At 57.8% G+C, this 20,029-nt stretch overlaps 2 protein-coding genes across 2 annotated transcripts in view; both read right to left on the reverse strand.

Annotated features, from left to right (window-relative positions):
* Positions 1–2,010: 2,010 nt before the first annotated feature.
* On the reverse strand, positions 2,011–15,636 carry FBXO22 (F-box protein 22). Its single transcript, XM_079764155.1, is given in 8 exon segments — positions 2,011–2,444; positions 4,622–4,787; positions 6,714–6,878; positions 8,350–8,445; positions 11,290–11,377; positions 15,176–15,270; positions 15,273–15,313; positions 15,410–15,636. Coding segments are annotated over 8 exon segments (1,215 nt in total). The 5' UTR covers positions 15,541–15,636; the 3' UTR covers position 2,011.
* A 2,781-nt stretch (positions 15,637–18,417) lies between these two features.
* The window catches only part of UBE2Q2 (ubiquitin conjugating enzyme E2 Q2), a 34,797-nt gene continuing 33,185 nt past the window's right edge, over positions 18,418–20,029 (reverse strand). Inside the window, exon 13 of the mRNA XM_079764128.1 lies at positions 18,418–19,950. Within this exon, the coding sequence (XP_079620254.1) occupies positions 19,919–19,950 (32 nt within the window). The 3' untranslated portion in view covers positions 18,418–19,918. The remainder of the gene's footprint in view (positions 19,951–20,029) is intronic.

Raw genomic sequence — 20,029 nt, forward strand, 5'->3', positions numbered from 1 at the left:
ACACAAACCAGACAAGCGGGAAAGGCAACACACTCGATTTCATTTACCCGACACGCTTCCTGCCGTCCTGTCAGGACCACTGAGCCTTGCATTGTTAGTTACATTAATTAGGGGGGATGCTCTGCTAATGTCAGTCATCCTGCAATGAAGACCTGGGGCGGAGGGGTTGGAGGTGGTTTGGGGGGGGGACCTTTTCCTCATCGGAGAATAAAACACTGCCGATTCCCCGTGGCCGTTCATCTCGCTGAGCAACTGGAGAGTAGGAAGACAAAAATAACTCCTTCGTATGGATCATCAGGGGCGTCAACAGTCAGTCCTGCTTCTGAACAACGTGGTCAGACGGGAAAGCGGAGAAAAGATTTCTCAGGCCGCCCGAACGGCTTCCTCCTTCATTCGGGGAGAAAAGTGTCTTCGCGATTCTGCTCCACGACCGGGCTGGCCCTGCACGGGGAGCCACGGACGCCCCTCCATCCGGTCCCGGACCCTTCCCCGAGTCCGGGCACCTAGGTGTCTGGTTCAACGACACGCACGGCAGCCACGGGACCTGGGCCAGCGCCACAATCGATGGATCGATCAATGGATCGATCGGCGGGTTTGCGCCCGACTCAGGAGCCCTCCTTCCTCTGACAGGTTAGAACAGTGGTCGGCAAACCACGGCCCGCGACCCACATGCGGCTCTGTGGCCCCTTGAGTGTGGCTCTTCCACAAAACACCACGGCCTGGGCGAGTCTATGTTGAAGAAGTGGCGTTAGAAGAAGTTTAAGTTTAAAAAATTTGGCTCTCCAAAGAGATTTCAATCGTTGTGCTGTTGATATTTGGCTCTGTTGACTAATGAGTTGGCTGACCACTGGGTTAGAAAATACCCCAGAAACCTTTTAGAGAATCCAGGCGACAGAACAGACACATGTAGAGTCATTTTCATTTCAAAGACGTGTATTCCCCAGTTCCCGGAAAGGTGGGGCCCGACAGGTGTGGGCGCTGCGGGCCGGCAGGTGTGGGCGGGGCAGGCCAGCAGGTGTGAGCGCTGCGGGCCGGCAGGTGTGAGCGCTGCGGACCCGACAGGTGTGAGCGGGGCAGGCCAGCAGGTGTGGGCGCTGCGGACCTGGCAGGTGTGAGCGCTGCAGCCCTGCAGGTGTGAGCGGGGCAGGCCAGCAGGTGTGAGCGCTGTGGACCCGGCAGGTGTGAGCGCTGCGGGCCCGGCAGGTGTGAGCGCTGCAGCCCTGCAGGTGTGAGCGGGGCAGGCCAGCAGGTGTGAGCGCTGTGGACCCGGCAGGTGTGAGCGCTGCGGGCCCGGCAGGTGTGGGCGCTGCGGGCCGGCAGGTGTGGGCGGGGCAGGCCAGCAGGTGTGGGCGGGGCAGGCCCGGCAGGTGTGGGCGCTGCAGACCTGGCAGGTGTGGGCGGGGCAGGCCAGCAGGTGTGAGCGCTTGCGGACCTGGCAGGTGTGGGCGGGGCAGGCCAGCAGGTGTGAGCGCTTGCGGACCTGGCAGGTGTGGGTGGGGCAGGCCAGCAGGTGTGAGCGCTTGCGGACCTGGCAGGTATGGGCGGGGCAGGCCAGCAGGTGTGAGCGCTGCAGGCCCGGCAGGTGTGGGCGAGGCAGGCCGGCAGGTGTGGGCGGGGCAGGCCAGCAGGTGTGAGCGCTTGCGGACCTGGCAGGTGTGGGCGGGGCAGGCCAGCAGGTGTGAGCGCTGCAGGCCCGGCAGGTGTGGGCGAGGCAGGCCGGCAGGTGTGGGTGCTGCGGGCCGGCAGGCAGGTGTGAGCGGGGCAGGCCGGCAGGTGTAGGCGCTGCAGGCCCAACAGGTGTGAGCGCTGCGGGCCGGCAGGTGTGGGCGAGGCAGGCCGGCAGGTGTGAGCGCTGCGGGCCCAACAGGTGTGAGCACTGCAGGCCCGGCAGGTGTGGGCGAGGCAGGCCGGCAGGTGTGGGCGCTGCAGGCCGGCAGGTGTGGGCGCTGCAGGCCGGCAGGTGTGGGCACTGCGGGCCCGGCAGGTGTGAGCGGGGCGCCCCTCCCCGGCCTCACTTGGAGGCGCCCAGGTGCACCAGCGCCAGGACGGTGGTGTAGCTGTGGAACAGGTCCTCGTCCCGCACCGCGCTGTCCCGCGCCTCGCTGCACCGCCGCAGCGCGAAGTGCCCCGTGACGATGCGGTCGCACCCGATCTCCCCGTTGCCAAAGAAGCCGAACAGGGGCACGCCGGGGAACGCCTTCCGGAACGCGTCGGCCTCCACGTTGCCCCGGGCCCGGTAGAACTGGGCGCCCCGGCCCACGCAGGCGAACATGAAGCCCACGGTGTCCTGCTCGGGGATGCCGGCGGCCTTGAGGCGCTGCACGGCGGCCTCCACCGCCTTCTCGTCGTTCACGTCCTCGCTCAGCAGCACCGTGGCGCTCTGCACGCGCTGGCCGCTCACCGACAGCCCGACCACGCCTGTGCCGTCCACATCCACGGGGCTCCTGGGGAAACGCAACCAAACGGGGCCGTTCACCACGAGACAACACACACGGAACGTGCACGTGTCAACAGGCAAGATCAGCCCGGCCCGCGTGGCTCCGTGGTCGAGCGCCGACCTAGGAACCAGGAGGTCAGAGTTCGATTCCAGGTCAGGGCAGAGGCCCGGGTTGAGGGCTCGATCCCCAGTGGGAGGCGTGCAGGAGGCAGCCAGTCAGTGATTCTCTCTCCTCATTGAATTTCTATCTCACTTTCTCTCTGAAATCAATAAAATATACACATGTATAATAGTATCTCTAGCCCTAGCTGGGGTGGCTCAGTGGATAGAGCATCAGCCTGCGGACTGAAAGGTCCTGGGTTCGATTCCCGGTCAAGGGCACATGCCTGGGTTGTGGGCTCGATCCCAGTGTGGGGCGTGCAGGAGGCTTCTCTCATCATGGATGTTTCTCTCTCTCCCTCTCCCTTCCTCTCTGAAATCAATGATATATTTAAAAAAAACACAGCCCTAGCCTGGGTGGCTCAGTGGATAGAGCATCGGCCTGCGGACTGAAAGGTCCCGGGCTCGATCCCCAGTGGGGGGCGTGCAGCAGGCAGCCGGTCAGTGATTCTCTCTCATCATGGATGTTTCTATCTCTCGCTTTCTTTCTGAAATCAATAAAATATACACACATATATATCCTATATAATAAAAGGGTAATATGCAAATAGACCAAATGGCAGAACCACCAAAGCGTAATATGCTAATGATATGCTAAGACCGCTCAACAGCTCGCTATGACGTGCACTGACCACCAGGGGGCGGATGCTCCGACTGGTAGGTTAGCTTGCTGCTGGGGTCCGGCCGATCGGGACTGAGGGAGACGGGCCAGACACGCCCTGGAGCCCTCCGGCGGGCCCTCCCCGGCCTGATTGTGCACCCGTGGGGGCCCAGTGGGGGCCCTCAGCCTGGCCTGTGCCCTCTCTCAATCTGGGAGCCCACGGGGGATGTCGGAGAGCCGGTTTCAGCTCGATCCCACCGGCCACTCCCATTGGGAGGGCGCCAGAGACAGGGCTCATGGCTGGTGAGTGCTGGTGCGGCAGTGCGAGCTTCTCCTGATGGGGACTGATTGGGCGCGAGCCCGCGGCGGGAGCAGCAGGTAGGACCTGCAGGCCGCACTGGACGGTGAGTTTCGGCCGATCCCTACAGGCCACTCAGAAGGACCCCACCCATGCACGAATTCGTGCACCGGGCCTCTAGTATATATATATATTTTAAAACAAGCACAGAAGGGCAAATGTACCTGCACCGAGACTCCTGCGTGTTGAGGAGGGTCCCTGACCTTCCTCGCTGCCTTAACAGTCACCTGGTCCTTCTACGCCTGCACACAGTGAGGTCTCGGAAATGCAGCTTTTCGGTATTATTTACCTCTCTGGTGTCTTTTCCCCCCGAATATTCAGCTACAGATATTCAATCATGGAGGGTATTTTTAGCTCTATTTATTTATTTTTTTAATATATATTTTATTGGTCTCAGAGAAGGAAGGGAGAGGGAGAGAGAGAAACATCCATGATGAGAGAGAATCACGGATCGGCTGCCTCCTGCAAGCCCCACACTGGGGATCAAGCCCACAACCAGGCACGTGCCCTTGACCGGGAATCAAACCTGGGACTCTTTGGACTGCAGGCCGATCGATGCTCTATCCACTGAGCCACACCAGCTAGGGCCATTTTTAGCTTTATGTTGCTCGGTCCATCAAGTTTCTGGAACCTCTCCCTTCCTTGCTGTTTTGTTTGTTGTTGTTGTTTTGTATATATTTCTTTATTGATTTCAGAGAGGAAGGGAGAAGGAGAGAGAGAGAGAAACATCCATGATGAGAGAGAATCACTGATCAGCTGCCTCTTGCACGCCCCCCCACTGGGGATCGAGCCCGCAACCCGGGCATGTGCCCTTGGCCAGAATCGAACCTGGAACCCTTCAGTCCGCAGGCCGACGCTCTACCCACTGAGCCGCACCAGCCAGGGCTGTTTTGTTTCGTGTTGTTTTTTCCGTTCCCAAGAGGACCCCGGCTGCCTGCTGTTTTGTGTCCGTACAGCGTGTCTCACGATCAAGCCGGAGGAGAAAAAAACAAAATAAAAAACAAACAAAGAACACCCGCGGTCACAAAACCCCGGGTCAGACGGCGGATCGGACGCGTGGACGTACGTGTCAGAGGTCAGCGACACCAGGCTGTCCACCTGGCCCCCGGCCACCACGACGTTCCTGTCGCTGAAGGTGCGGACCACCCGCTGCAGGTAGCTGCTGGCCCCCACGCGGCAGCAGTTGTAGCCGAACACCAGGACCACGCGGAGCTCGGGGTTGTCCAGGAGGCCTGCGGGGAGGGGGCGGCCGTGAGAGACGCTGCGGACAGAAGTTCCGTTGTCCCCGCTCTGAGCCACGTGCTCTCCCCGTGACGGACACGCACCAGCGGGTGCAGCTGGGGACGCCGCCGAGGGTCCCGATGGCTGCAGACTGCAACACGACGCAACGTCGGGGCAACTATTTCCCCGTATTAATAAAAAACTAAGGCCCTGGCCGGTGTGGCTCAGGGGTCAGAGCGCCGGCCTGCGGAATGAAGGGTCCCGGGTTCAATTCCGGGTCAGGGCACAGGCCTGGGTTGCAGGCTCGATCCCCAATAAGGGGCGTGCAGGAGGAAGCCGATCCAGGATTCTCTCTCATCATTGATGCTTCTCTCTCTCCCTTCCTCTCTGAAACCAATAAAAATAAATCCTACCTGGCCGGTTTGGCTCAGTGGATAGAGCGTCGGCCTGTGGACTGAAGGGTCCCAGGTTTGATTCTGGTCGGGGGCACGTGCCCGGGTTGCGGGCTTGGTCCCCAGTGGGGGACATGCAGGAGGCAGCCAATCAGTGATTCTCTCTCATCATTGATGTTTCTATCTCTCTCTCCCTTCTCCCTTCCTTTCTGAAATCAATAAAGGTATATTTAAAAAAATAAAATAAAATAAATAAATAAATCCTAGATAATAAAACACTAATATGCAAATAGACCTAACGGTGGAATGACTGGTCGCTATGAACTTACCACCAGGGGGCAGACGCTCAATGCAGGAGCTGCCCCTGGTGGTCAGTGTGCTCCCACAGGGGGAGCGCCGCTCAGCCAGAAGCCGGGCTCATGACTGTGGAGTGCAGCAGCGGTGGCGGGAGCCTCAGTGGCAGCACCAAGGAGCAGCGAGCCGAGCGTGAGGGAGCAGCGAGCAGGCGTGTGGTAAGGAGCGAGGGGTCCTGGACTGCGAGAGGGATGCCCGCCTGCCTGTGGGGAGTGGGCCTAAGCTGGCAGGCGGCCATCCCCTGAGGGGTCCTGGACTGCGAGAGGTTACAGGCCGGGCTGAGGGACACCCCCCCCCCCCCCCCGCAAGCCCCCAGTGCATGAATTTCGTGCACCGAGCCTCTAGTTAAAAAATAAAACAAAAACTACGTGGCAGAAGAGAAGGGGGAGAGACAGAGAGAGAAACATCGACGTTGAGAGAGACGCATCGACTGGTTGCCTCCCAAACGCATCGTTCCGACCAGGGCTGGCGATCGCGTCTGCAACCGAGGTGTGTGCCCTTGGCCGGAATCGAACCTGAGACCCTTTCGTCCTCAGGCCGAGGGCTCTATCCACTGAGCCACACCAGCCAGGGCTCCTTTCCTTTTGTGATTAGCAAACCATTCACAGATTTCTCCCCTTGGCGGCTGCACAATCTTTTACCCCCACGGGGTTCAGAGCCGGTTCCAATAACGGAGGCTTATCTCCAGGGGCGGCTGGCACGCGCACACCAGGGGCCACCACGGAAGTTTCTATGGCAACAGTGACTTTTTTTTTTAAACAGCAAGTGCCGATCGACTCATTTGCAGATGTAGATAAAAGGCCTCGCTCCGCCCTGACCGGTGTGGCTCAGCGGACTGAAGGGTCCCGGGTTCGATTCCGGTGAAGGGCATGTACCTTGGTTGCAGGCACATCCCCAGTAGGAGGTGTGCAGGAGGCAGCTGATGGATGTTTCTCTCTCGTCGATGTTTCTAATTCTCTATCCCTCTCCTTTCCTCTCCATAAAAAAAAAAAATCAATAAAATATATATTTTTTAAAAGTTAAACACGCATTTAAAAATAAATAAATAAAGCTCAGAATGCACCGCACCAGCCTCGTTCACCGCGAGTCCGACTCGCCCACCCCTCTCTCCGGGGTCGTGCGCTTCATTCGGACTGTCTAACAGAACCCACCACCAAGACTGGGGACGGGCCGGTAATGACCGCGACTTACCTACTTCGGTGAAGCGACGTCTTTCGAGCGTTAAGTTCTTTGGATTCTTCGTAAAACGAAAGGGTTGTATTTTTATTCCTTCCACCTGGGGGAACAGCAGGGCAAATCCAGACTCCCCGATTTCTATCTCCTGAGGCCGATGGCTCCCCGAGCCCATGGGAGTCACTAGGAGGAAAGGGGAGCAGTTTCGTCCACGGAGTCGATCAAAACGGAGGATTCCTTTCGTAACAGCGCGCATGATCACCAGCCAACAGGCTCCCAGGCCACTACCCGAGAACGCGTTCAGCCCTGACGTCTGAGGGTACAGAGTCCTGAGGTCTGCGAGTCCCTCGCAAATGGTTTGCGAAGAAACAAGTTAGTGTTGCCACACTTCTTAAAATGGTGGATCTAGATGGGAGAGCGTGGGGGTGTGTATTGTACTATTATTCTTCCAACTTTTCTATTTTTTTTAATATATTTTTATTGATTTCAGAGAAGAAGGGAGAGAGAGAGAAACATCCATGATGAGAATCACAGATCGGCTGCCTCCTGCATGCCCCCTCCTGGGGATGTGCCTGCAACCAAGGTACATGCCCTTGACCGGAATCGAACCTGGGACCCTTCTGTCTGCAGGCTGACGCTCTATCCACTGAGCCAAACCAGCTAGGGCTCAACTTTTCTATAGGTTTGAAGTTTTTCTAAATAAAAAGTTGTGTGTGTGTGTGTGTGGGGGAGGGGGGGGTAAATACTTCTTCACAGCAATTCCGCTTTAAAAAATGTACCCTGAGCTAAAATATTTGACCATTATATAAAGTACATACACACACACACACACACACAGAAATACTTTTATCAGAGAATTTTTCATAACAAAAAACTGGCATTAAGATTAAAAGTTACATTATATATCAAAGATCAATTTTCTTGAAAATTTTTTTTTAAAGTTACATTATACAATGAAATTTAGTCATTAAGAATGACAGACATCGCCCTGGCCAGTTTGGCTCAGTGGATAGAGCGTCGGCCTGCAGACTGAAGGGTCCCAGGTTCGATTCCGGTCAAGGGCATGTACCTTGGTTGCGGGCACATCCCCAGGAGGGGGTGTGCAGGAGGCAGCTGATCGATGTTTCTCTCTCATCGATGTTTCTAACTCTCTCTCTCCCTTCCTCTCTGTAAAAAATCAATAAAATATATTTTTTTAAAAAGAAGAAGAAAGAGCCCTGCCGGTTTGGCTCAGTGGATAGAGCATCGGCCTGAGGAATGAAGGGTCCCGGGTTCGATTCTGGTCAAAGGCACATGCCCGGGTTGCAGGCTCGATCCCCAGTGGGGGGTGTGCAGGAGGCAGCCGATCCATGATTCCCTCTCATCACTGATGTTTCTCTCTCTCTCTCCCTTCCTCTCTGAAATCAATAAAAATACATTTAAAAAAGAGGAAGAAGAAAGACGTGCAGTACAGCTGGTTCATACAGACAGCCCTGCGATGGGCCGTAGGAACCACAGTCACAGAAGTCGAATTAACACCCTGGTAAGGAGGACCACCTTCTATGTGCTTTGGAGGTCCCCACCCCCTACCCCCCACGCCCCCCCCCCCCCCGCTCCCAGGACAGGACCCGCAGGGATACGGGGTGGGAGGCCGCCCGGTGGGCACTGCTCTCACCGACAATCCCGGGGGCCACGACCCCCAGGACCTGGCACTGTCTCGGGAACAGCTTCTCCAGGGCGATGGCCGTCTCCATCGTCGCTCTCTTCCTGGCTGCAGGAACACAGGGGCACAAGGAGTCAAGGTCACCCGCCCAAGGTCGCGTCCCACGGCGCGGAGGGAAAGAAAGGCAAACGCCGAACAAAGCTGAAGCCAGAAAGCTGTGCACGGAAGTCTCCAAACGCTGATAAAGCCCGGCCACGCGGCTCCGTGACTGAATGTCGACCTAGGAACCAGGAGGTCAGGGTTCGATTCCCGGTCAGGGCACATGCCCGGGTTGCGGGCTCCATCCCCCGTGCGGGGCGTGCAGGAGGCAGCCGATCCATGATTCTCTCTCATCATGGATGTTTCTCTCTCTCCCTCTCCCTTCTTCTCTGAAATAAAATATATATATATATATATATATATATATATATATATATATATATTATTTAAAAAATAAAACCACTAAAATGCTGATGAAAACAAATGCGATCCTGGGTGGGGCCTGTTTTATATTTTAACTCAGGGGTCCGCAAACTTTTTAAACAGGGGCCAGTTCACTGTCCCTCAGACCGTTGGAGGGCCGGACTATAGTTTAAAAAAAAAACTATGAACAAATTCCTATGCACACTGCACATATCTTATTTTGAAGTAAAAAAACAAAACGGCAAAAACACCCGCATGTGGCCTGCGGGCCGTAGTTTGAGGACACCTGTTTTTTTTTTGTTTTTTTTAAATATATTTTATTGATTTTTTACAGAGAGGAAGGGAGAGGGATAGAGGGATAGAGAGGTAGAAACATCGATGAGAGAGAAACATCGACCAGCTGCCTCCTGCACACCCCCCACCGGGGATGTGCCCGCAACCAATGCACATGCCCTTGACCGGAATCGAACCTGGGACCCCTCAGTCCACAGGCCGACGCTCTATCCACTGAGCCAAACCGGTTTCGGCTGAGGACGCCTGTTTTAACTAGAGGCCCGATGCATGAAAATTCATGCAAGAGTAGGCCTTCCTTCCCCCGGCTGAGGCACCGGCTTCCCTCCGCCCCGGCTTTGTCAGGAAGGACGTCCGGTCTAATTAGCATATTACTCTTTTATTATTATAGATGCCAAAGGTGACCTTTAGCATCACCAGTTTGCCCACGGACAGCTTTTGCTCCAAGGACGTTACACTTGGCAGCAGCAGCAGCAGCAGCTGGATTGTAGACGAGCTACTGTACCTTCTTCTCAGCACAGAGATGCTGCAGACACAGGCCCCAGCATTCGAAGGGAAGGTAACCCACAGCCGCAGGCGAACTCAGGTCTCAGGGCGCCCCCCTCTCCTGGGACACAGGCTACTGCTTCTCGCTGCGAGCCAAGGTCACGGGGAGCCAAGGTCGCACTGCGTCTCCATACCTCCAGTGAATGGGGCCCCTTCATCTAACACCATGAAAGGCTTGAATAAAATCAACAAACAAGTAGCTGGCGAGGAGGCGGAGAAAAAGGAACCCTCGTGCCCTGCTGGTGGGAGTGCAGACGGGTGCAGCCGCTGTGGAGAGCAGTGTGGAGTTTCCTTAAAAAACTAAACATGGAACTCCCATTGGACCCAGTGATCCCACTTCTAGGAATCTATCCCAAGAAACCAGAAACACCCATCAGAAAGGATATATGCACCCCTATGTCCATAGCAGCACCATTCACCATAGCTAAGATTTAGCCTAATTGCCCATCAGCAGATGAGTGGATTAGAAAACTATGGTCCATCTACACAATGGACTACTACGCTGCTATAAAAAAGAAGGAATTCTTACCATTTGCAGCAGCATGGATGGAACTGGAGAGCATTATGCTGAGCGAAATAAGCCAGTCAATGAAAGAAAAATACCACATGATCTCACTCATTTGTGGGATATAATGACCAACATAATTTGATGAACAAGAATAGATCCAGAGACAAATGGCAGGGGAGGAGGGGGGGTTAGAGAGCAACCACAGGACTTGTACGCATGCGTATGAGCATGGCCAATGGGCACAGACACTGGGGCGGTGGGGGCTTGCCCGGGGTGGGAATGGATGGGGGAGGGGTGTCAATTGGGAAAAAAGGAGACATATGCAAAACTTTAGACAATAAAAAAAAAAAGAAAAGAAAAGAAAATCAAACAACAACAAAAAGGCTTGAATAGTCACAGATACACATCCTGTTTCAGTACTAAAAAGAAGTGCCTGACCCTGGCCGGTGTGGCTCAGTGGGTAGAGCGTCGGCCTTCGGACTGAGGGTCCCAGGTTCGATTCCAGCCAAGGGCACATGCCCGGGTTGCAGGCTCGATCCCCAGTGGGCGGCGTGCAGGAGGCAGCCCATCCATGATTCTCTCTCATCATGGATGTTTCTCTCTCTCTCTCTCTCTCTCTCTCCTTCTCCCTCTCTGACATCAATAAAGATATATATGAAAAAAAAAAAAAGTGCCTGGAGGTTGGAAATATTTTAAAACAAGAAAATTAAAGAATTTGTTTCCAGGGTCCCGCCAGGTTCAGAAACCAATCTTTGAAGCAACAACAGCTCTTCAAAGGCAATGCAGTCATGCACTCCATGGGGCTAAGTGGGCCCAGAGCCTCGGGAACTCAAGTCGCTCTCGGGACAAAGACCACAGTGAACTGCAAACAGAACACACGTAAGGCCCTGGCCGGTGTGGCTCAGTGGATAGAGCGTCGGCCTGAGGACTGAAGGGTCCCGGGTTCGATTCCGGCCAAGGGCATGGACCTTGGTTGCGGGCGCATCCCCAGTAGGGGGCGTGCAGGAGGCAGCTGATGGATGTTTCTCTCTCATCGATGTTTCTAACTCTCTCTCCCTTTCCCTTCCTCTCGGTAAAAAAATCAATAAAGTATATTAAAAAAAAAAAAAAAAAGGAAGCACACACATAAGGAGACAAACACCCACCTCGCTTGTGACCCCGACACTCTTCCAGGCTGAGGAAGGTGTCCGAATCGGCCATGTACAGGACTGTCTGCGGTAAGATGTGCACGTTCTGCGGGGAGAAAATGAACCGGAATTAGAGCGCGGGAAGCGACGCGTGCTTCTGTGGTTAAAATGGTTCAAGTGTCACCCCCGTCCCGGCGGCGACTGCCCCCCTTCTCCCCCCCCACTCCGGTCGGTCAATGCTGGCATTCTGAGTCCCTCCACTTCTCATTCATTCTTCACTCACGCTCTTGCATTTTCAGCTCAGTCATTTGTGAAACATCAATTATTTCTTCCGGGCAAACTCATCCCCGACTCACTCAAGAAGCCCATTCTCATGGTGATGGAAACAAAAACATGAAGTACCAGCAAAAAAACAGAGAAAGAAACCAGAGGCCACTTGCTCTATCGGCACAGGCACTGCAGGAACAGAAACTGCTCAGCAAGTAGCACGCTCGGTATTTCATTACACATCCCAGGCCCTCACTTCCGCCAGAGCAGCCCGGTGTGCTTACGATCGATCGCCCGGACACACCACTTCCTTGTATGTTCCCTGCAGCTGGTTCCTTTCCCACGTGGTTTGAGATGGTTTCCCCCAACAGATAGTTTATTGTTAATGTGAAATACATTTTTATTGATTTCAGAGAGGAAGGGAGAGATAGAAACATCAATGAGCCCTAACCGGTTTGGCTGTGAACAGAGCGCCAGACTGAAGGGTCCCGGGTTCGATTCCGGTCAAGGGCATGGACCTTGGTTGTGGGCACAATCCCCAGTAGGGGGCGTGCAGGAGGCAGCTGATCGATGTTTCTCTCTCATCGATGTTTCTAACTCTCTCTCCCTCTCCCTTCCTCTCTGTAAAAAAATCATTAAAATATATTTTTTAAAAAGAAACACCAATGAGGAGAGAGAATCATTGATTGGCTGCCTCCTGCACGCCCCCCATTGGGGATCAAGCCTGCAACCCAGGCGTGTGCCCTTGACCGGAATCGAACCCGGGACCCTTCAGTCTGCAGGCCGACGCTCTATCCACTGAGCCATACCGGCTAGGGCTCCCCCAAGTGCCACTGAATAAAAGGGACTAAAAGTCTATATAGATATAAATAAATGAATACTTTGAAACAAGATATAAACATAGGTTCAAAGTATCTCCCCACCAAACACTTATGTGGAAGAGTTAAGTTTACAGTAGCAACATCTGGGTGACACCATGTTGCTAAAAAAAAAAATCAAAGATAATATCAGCAATGATGACAGGCCAGCATCAGCCAACGATACATAATGTCAACCTAACCAACAACAGAAGCTTTAGTACATGACCGGCCTGCCATGTACACATGTCCAAGCTGTGAAAGCCTGCCATGTACACGTGTCCGAGCTGTGAAAGCCTGCCATGTACACGTGTCTGAGCTGTGAAAGCCTGCCATGTACATGTGTCCGAGCTGTGAAAGCCTGCCATGTACACACGTGTCCGAGCTGTGAAAGCCTGCCATGTACACACGTGCCCGAGCTGTGAAAGCTTGCCATGTACACACGTGTCCGAGCTGTGAGAGCCTGCCATGTACACGTGTCCGAGCTGTGAGAGCCTGCCATGTACACATGTGTCCGAGCTGTGAGAGCCTGCCATGTACACACGTGTCCGAGCTGTGAAAGCCTGCCATGTACACGTGTCCGAGCTGTGAAAGCCTGCCATGTACACACGTGTCCGAGCTGTGAAAGCCTGCCATGTACATGTGTCCGAGCTGTGAAAGCCTGCCATGTACACACGTGTCCGAGCTGTGAAAGCCTGCCATGTACACACGTGTCCGAGCTGTGAAAGCCTGCCATGTACACGTGTCCGAGCTGTGAAAGCCTGCCATGTACACACGTGTCCGAGCTGTGAAAGCCTGCCATGTACACGTGTCCGAGCTGTGAAAGCCTGCCATGTACACACGTGTCCGAGCTGTGAAAGTCCAGGAAAAGCTGGGAGAAAAGGGTCCAGGACAAAGAATCAAGAATCAGGACAGGCCCGGCCGGTGTGGCTCAGGGGCTGCGCATCGACCTAGGAACCGGGAGGTCAGGGTTCGATCCCGGGTGGGGGCACAGGCCCAGATTGCGGGCTCCATCCCCAGTAGGTGGGGGGCGTGCAGGAGGCAGCCGATCCATGATTCTCTCTCCTCACTGATGTTTCTCTCTCCCCCTCTCCCTTCCCCCTTGAAATTAACTTTAAAATATGTATTTTTAAAAAAGAATCAGGACGAATACATGCAACATAAAACTCTAAGCTGAGTCCTTTGGCTTTGAGGGACGGCCTGGGAAAAGTGGCGAAACGGGAGACGGAAGCCGAGGGTGAGCCGGTAGGAATGTGTCAGCCGATCACCCGCACCCTGACGGTGGTCTGTGAGGTTCGGTTTGCGGGTGACACGCAGGGAAGCACGGGGGGGGGGGGGGGGGCGGCGGAACAATCACCCTCCGAGGGCTCCTCCCTCCTCTCCCGCCCCCGGAGCGCAGCCTCCGTCACCGGCAGCCTCCGGCTCCCGTTCAGTCTCCACCGGCCCAGGTGCTGCCCGTCGTTTGCAATCGGGGCCCGAAGTGGACACGGGGATTAAGGAAATGTGTGGGTTCAGACGAGCTCTGAGAGGCTCCGCCGCCTTTTCCGCACCAACAGGGGCAGCAGCTCTCGCTCCTGGGGGGGGGGGGGGGGGGGGCGGAGCCCGGGAGGAGAGGGTCCCGCCGCCTGAGCCCCGCAGCAAAGCTCCGGGTGCGGACGGCGCCCCAACGCGTGAGGGAGGGCCCAGCGAAACCCCGGCACCTCCTTAGGAGATGCTTCAAAATGTTCCCGTGTCCGAGCAAATGGTCCCCAAACTCTAAAAAACAACCCCGTGAGAGAAACTGGGGTGCAACCAGAGTTCGCGCTCACAGACCGGCCCAGCACCCTCACCGTCAGTGCAACCCCCCGCCCCCCCCACTGCACCGGCCCGTGCACCCCCCGCCCCCCCCCACTGCACCGGCCCGTGCACCCCCCGCCCCCCCCCACTGCACCGGCCCGTGCACCCCCCGCCCCCCCACACTGCACCGGCCCGTGCACCCCCCGCCCCCCCACACTGCACCGGCCCGTGCACCCCCCCACTGCACCGGCCCGTGCACCCCCCGCCCCCCGCCACTGCACCGGCCCGTGCACCCCCCGCCCCCCCCCTGCACCGGCCCGTGCACCCCCCGCCCCCCCACACTGCACCGGCCCGTGCACCCCTCGCCCCCCCCCCCACTGCACCGGCCCGTGCACCCCCCGCCCCCCCCACTGCACCGGCCCGTGCACCCCCCCGCCCCCCCACACTGCACCGGCCCGTGCACCCCCCGCCCCCCCCCCACTGCACCGGCCCGTGCACCCCCCGCCCCCCCACACTGCACCGGCCCGTGCACCCCCCGCCCCCCCACACTGCACCGGCCCGTGCACCCCCCCACTGCACCGGCCCGTGCACCCCCCGCCCCCCGCCACTGCACCGGCCCGTGCACCCCCCGCCCCCCCCCTGCACCGGCCCGTGCACCCCCCGCCCCCCCACACTGCACCGGCCCGTGCACCCCTCGCCCCCCCCCCCCACTGCACCGGCCCGTGCACCCCCCGCCCCCCCCACTGCACCGGCCCGTGCACCCCCCGCCCCCCGCCACTGCACCGGCCCGTGCACCCCCCGCCCCCCCCCACTGCACCGGCCCGTGCACCCCCCGCCCCCCCCACTGCACCGGCCCGTGCACCCCCCGCCCCCACACACACACACTGCACCGGCCCGTGCACCCCTCGCCCCCCCCCACTGCACCGGCCCGTGCACCCCCCGCCCCCCCCACACACACACTGCACCGGCCCGTGCACCCCCCGGCCCCCGCGTCCCCCACTTGCCTGCAGCTCCGCGGCCGCCGCGCGGACCAGGCAGTGCTCCTGCGGGGGGCCGGCGTCCGCCGGGCCCGCCGAGATCCAGGCCACCCCGCGCTGGCTCGCAGCACCCGGCGCACGCTCTCCCTCCACAGGCGGCTGACGCTGCGGGCGCGACCACAAAGGCGGTGAGCTGAGCGGGCGTCCTTCCCGCCCCGCCCCGCCCGGACCCGCCCGCAGCCCGGCCGGCCCGCCGCTCACCTGGCCACCCGCAGCAGCGCCCGGGCGGGCAGGAAGGAGAGCACCCGCTCCACCACCTCCGCCAGGTTGCTCAGCACGAAGGCGCCCGGCGGGTCCGCGGGGAGACCGCCGCCGCCGCCCGCCGGCTCCATCCCGCCCCGCAGGCTCCCGCGGCCGGACCGCTGCGCCGAGGGGTCAGGAAGCTGCACCAGCTCCGGCTCCGGCTCCAGCTCCGGCCGGTGCACACTGCGCAGGCGCGCGCCACTTCCGGATGGGGCGGGACTTCCGGCAGCGGGCTTCCGCTGGATCCGGGGGGACTGGTGCTCCAGCTGTCAGTCCCGCAGGCACAGCAAAGCCTCCGCCGCCCCCGAACCCCCCAAAGTCTGTTGGCACCACGAGCCCAGCTTCCCACGGGCGGTGTCTGCTTTAGAAGCCGCCCTCGTGTGTGGGGACGGGCGCTGCTCCGGTCCGCGCGTGGCCCGGCTGGACCGCCGCCTGCACCGCGGTCCCCCCGCCTGCACCGCGGTCCCCCCGCCTGCACCGCGGTCCCCCCGCCTGCACCTCGGTCCCCCCGCCTGCACCTCGGTCCCCACGCCTGCACCGCGGTCCCCCCGCCTGCACCTCGGTCCCCCCGCCTGCACCTCGGTCCCCACGCCTGCACCGCGGTCCCCCCGCCTGCACCGCGGTCCCCACACCTGCACCGCGGTCCCCCCGCCTGCACCGCGGTCCCCACACCTGCACCGCGGTCCCCCCGCCTGCACCGCGGTCCCCCGCCTGCACCGCGGTCCCCACACCTGGACCGCGGTCCCCGCACCTGCACCTCATCCCCCGCCTGCACCTCGGTCCCCACACCTGCACCGCGGTCCCCCCGCCTGCACCGCGGTCCCCCCGCCTGCACCTCGGTCCCCCGCCTGCACCTCGGTCCCCACACCTGGACCGCGGTCCCCGCACCTGCACCTCATCCCCCGCCTGCACCTCGGTCCCCACACCTGCACCGCGGTCCCCCCGCCTGCACCTCGGTCCCCCCGCCTGCACCGCGGTCCCCCCGCCTGCACCGCGGTCCCCCCGCCTGCACCGCGGTCCCCACGCCTGCACCGCGGTCCCCACGCCTGCACCTCGGTCCCCCCGCCTGCACCGCGGTCCCCCCGCCTGCACCGCGGTCCCCCGCCTGCACCTCGGTCCCCCGCCTGCACCGCGGTCCCCCGCCTGCACCGCGGTCCCCCACTAACACAACGGTCCCCCGCCTGCACCGCGGTCCCCCGCCTGGTGCACCTGTGCCCCGACCTCCACTCCGGCCGCTGCCCCGCTGGCCCAGCCCTGGCTCCTCCCCAGTCACTGGTCTCACCAGTGGGTTTCAAACTTCCTGGGGACTCCCGCGCGGGCTTTCTGTTAATCCTCCCCACACGCAGGGCGTTTCCATTGACTTTTTAAAATATATTTTATTGATTTCTTACAGAGAGGAAGAGAGAGGGATAAAGAGTTAGAAACATCGATGAGAGAGAAACATCCATCAGCTGCCGCCTGCACGCCCCCTACTGGGGATGTGCTCGCAACCAAGGTACCTGCCCTTGACCGGAATCGAACCCGGGACCCTTCAGTCCGCAGGCTGACGCTCTATCCACTGAGCCAAACCGGCTTCGGCTCCATTGACTTTTAGAGTGGAAGGGTGGGGAGGGGACAGGAGGGAAATATCCATGGGAGAGAGATGCACGGATTGGCGGCCTCCCGCAGGCCACCCACACAACCAGGGTCGTGCCCTTGACCCGGAATCCAACCCGGGACCCTTCAGTGCCTGGGCCCACACTCTACCCACTGAGCCACACCGGCCAGGGCAGGGCTCCTTCACCCTGTTCCTGTGGGTTATGTCTGTTGGATATTGGCCATATTAACACTGTAACGTTAAGGTAACAAATCCATCACACGGTAACAAAAAACATTTTTATGGGGGAAAAATGACGCGCCCTCCCACCCCCAATAGTGACGAGTGACATCTCAACATGTCGCAAACCTCTAACTGCCTGGCTCTAGAGGAGGCAGCTGGATTGGCCTCGGAATGCAGGCTTGCACACTTGAGAGCGAGACTGAAAAGGGCCAATGGTGTTTTATTAGGAAAAGTAGAGGCCGATGCACGAAATTCGTGCATGGGTAGGGTCCCTAGGCCTGGCCAGTGATCAGGGCCTATCTGTGGGGCAACCGGCAGGGTAATTGGGGTGCCCCCACTGGCACCCGCCTTGGCCAGCCTAGCACCACCCACTCGCTAGCCCCGCCCCCCCCACCGCTGCTGCCAGTCACCTGCCTCTGCGGGGCGATTGGGGGGCCCCCACTGGCACCCACCTCGGCTGTCCTGGGGCCTGCGGGCTGGGGGCAGCTCCTGCATTGAGCATCTGCTCCCTGGTGGTCAGTGTGCATCATAGCGACCAGTTGTTATTAGGGTTTTATGATATAGGATAACTTTTGACCTTCAAAACCTCCTAAAAGGGCCTCGCAGGGTTCCCCAAATGACATGCTGAGAACCATGGGTCCAAGGAGATGATGGCTTTATCCTTTCCACCAGACATTCCTTTCGGCCAGGAAGGGGAGGGCCCTAAGTGGGGGCAGGGGGAGGGAGAGGGGTCGCGGTCGGTCGCTGGAAGGTGCCCCAGGAGACAGGACTCTGCCTCAGGCCGCAGGAGCATGACGGCACGTCCACCCATAACTTTCAACCCACAGGTGACATCAACACAGAGGAAACCTCCATGTGAGGAGGACACAGGGACCCCAAAGGGGGAGCAGGTGACTGACACGGGGAGCTACGGGCGGCCACGAGACGTTTCTATTGAAGAACGAGTGTGGGAGAGCGAAGAGATGGAGGGAGACCCGGGTGCACCCCATCGGCACACGCCGTTCCTGGTCTGTCGCTCTCTCGTCAAACCAACCTGCTCTCCCACGCGAGTCTCTCCTCACCCATCGCCCCACAGATCCTACTCCAGCCTCCACAGAGCTACGGTCACCTGAGCAGAGGGCACCTCTAATGAGGGGAGAGGACAGAGTTATTTTTTAAATGATTCTTTATTCATAAACTTGATGCAAGTTTACAAAATTTACTGTACATTGCCAAATAAATCTGCAATGAAAAATAAACTCCAAATAAAAACAAAGCATGCCAAAGGTGCAGCTGTCAACCTGCTAGCCATCAGGATATTCAAGAATTCAATAATGTATTCAAGATTCAGCCTTAGGTTTAAGGAACTGTAATGCTTTAAAGAATTCTGCCTTGTCGCTTGTCTGAGCCACTGTATCAGAACGGAGCACAGATGTAACCGCGTGAGCAGGCACCCAGGATCCCCTCCCCCGACCCCCCACGCGATGCAGCCGAGCGGGCCTCTCCCAGGCGGCTTACAAAGTTAAAAACTGACTCTCGGAGCAAGTGCCGAAGAGACACTTCTGAACTTTGTAAGGGATTTGTGCAGAAAATGTGCTTCTGGATTTCGTTTTAAAAGTGCTTAATAGCTAGACCTTACTTTTAAACCAAACAAGGGTATATAAAAAACCTATTTCCGATCTAACAGGACTGATTCAGGTAAGGCAAAGAGAATGGAGAGTGTATATACTGATTCGAGTCAGGTTTTATAAAAGAATTAATATGTGTGGAGTTCCTATTAGTCTTTAAGTAAAAGCCATTGTTATGACTGTAGCAAAAATTTTTAGGTCTCCAAATTGGGGATATTTTTGTCCTTAGCTGTGCAGCTTTTGCTCAAGGAGTCTGTCTGCGTGCCAAACACTTTATAAGTTTATTAGTTGACAAACGATTGCAACATCCCGTTAATAACATGGAAATGTAAAATGACTTAGTATTTTAAATAACTTCAAGATCTCTGCTGCAGATCTCCCTCAGACATACTGAACCGACAGCAGGTTCAGCCAGCAAGACCGATGCCCAGGGAATTAGGACGACAGCGGACGCGCTGACGGGGCCCGCCGTGCAGTCGGTTACGAGCACGTCTGTGGGAAGTGGCCCCTATCGTCACGCGGCCATAAAGTGTCCCGTTCCCGGGGCGGGTGTTCTGTCGTCATTTTGGCAATATCACAGAATGGCTCTAACCGGGAAAGGCTGCTGCGATTTAGTAGACCTTACATTTTCTAAACCAATAGGAACACCAAATGACCTTTATTGGCTCTAAGGGAACAATACACTCCAGTCCTCACAGCGCACGCGCTCACATGGAGACGTCGCCCTAAAGCTGCACCTCCAGAACCTGGTGCTGACTTGCCTGCTTAACAGATTCCGTTTTCCAAGAAAAAGAGATGAAAAGGAGTGGCCAGTGTGTGTATTTATCAGGAAAAATACAGTCAAGGCCCCGCTGCCGAGTCCGAGATTCCTAATGAGCGGATGAGGAGCTGGAACTTATGCGGGATGCCAGGTGACAAGTTATCCACTAAGTGTCTATCAGCTAACGTCGTCGGGCTGCTGTTATGGGCACTCGAAGCTGGTCTGCACGTGGGAAGGTTCTTTAAAGCAACGTTGGTCCGAGCCGGGGACAGTCTGTCCGCTTAGCCGTCTTCCTTCGGAGGGGTGTACCAGCCTGAAACAGACGGGGGCACTTTAATTCCTAAACTGCCGTGTTACTTACTCAGTTAGCCCTTTCTCGATGGTAATTTTCA

This window comes from Cnephaeus nilssonii (genome assembly GCF_951640355.1).
Source record: "Cnephaeus nilssonii genome assembly, chromosome: 24".
In the NCBI taxonomy this organism is placed as follows: domain Eukaryota; kingdom Metazoa; phylum Chordata; class Mammalia; order Chiroptera; family Vespertilionidae; genus Cnephaeus; species Cnephaeus nilssonii.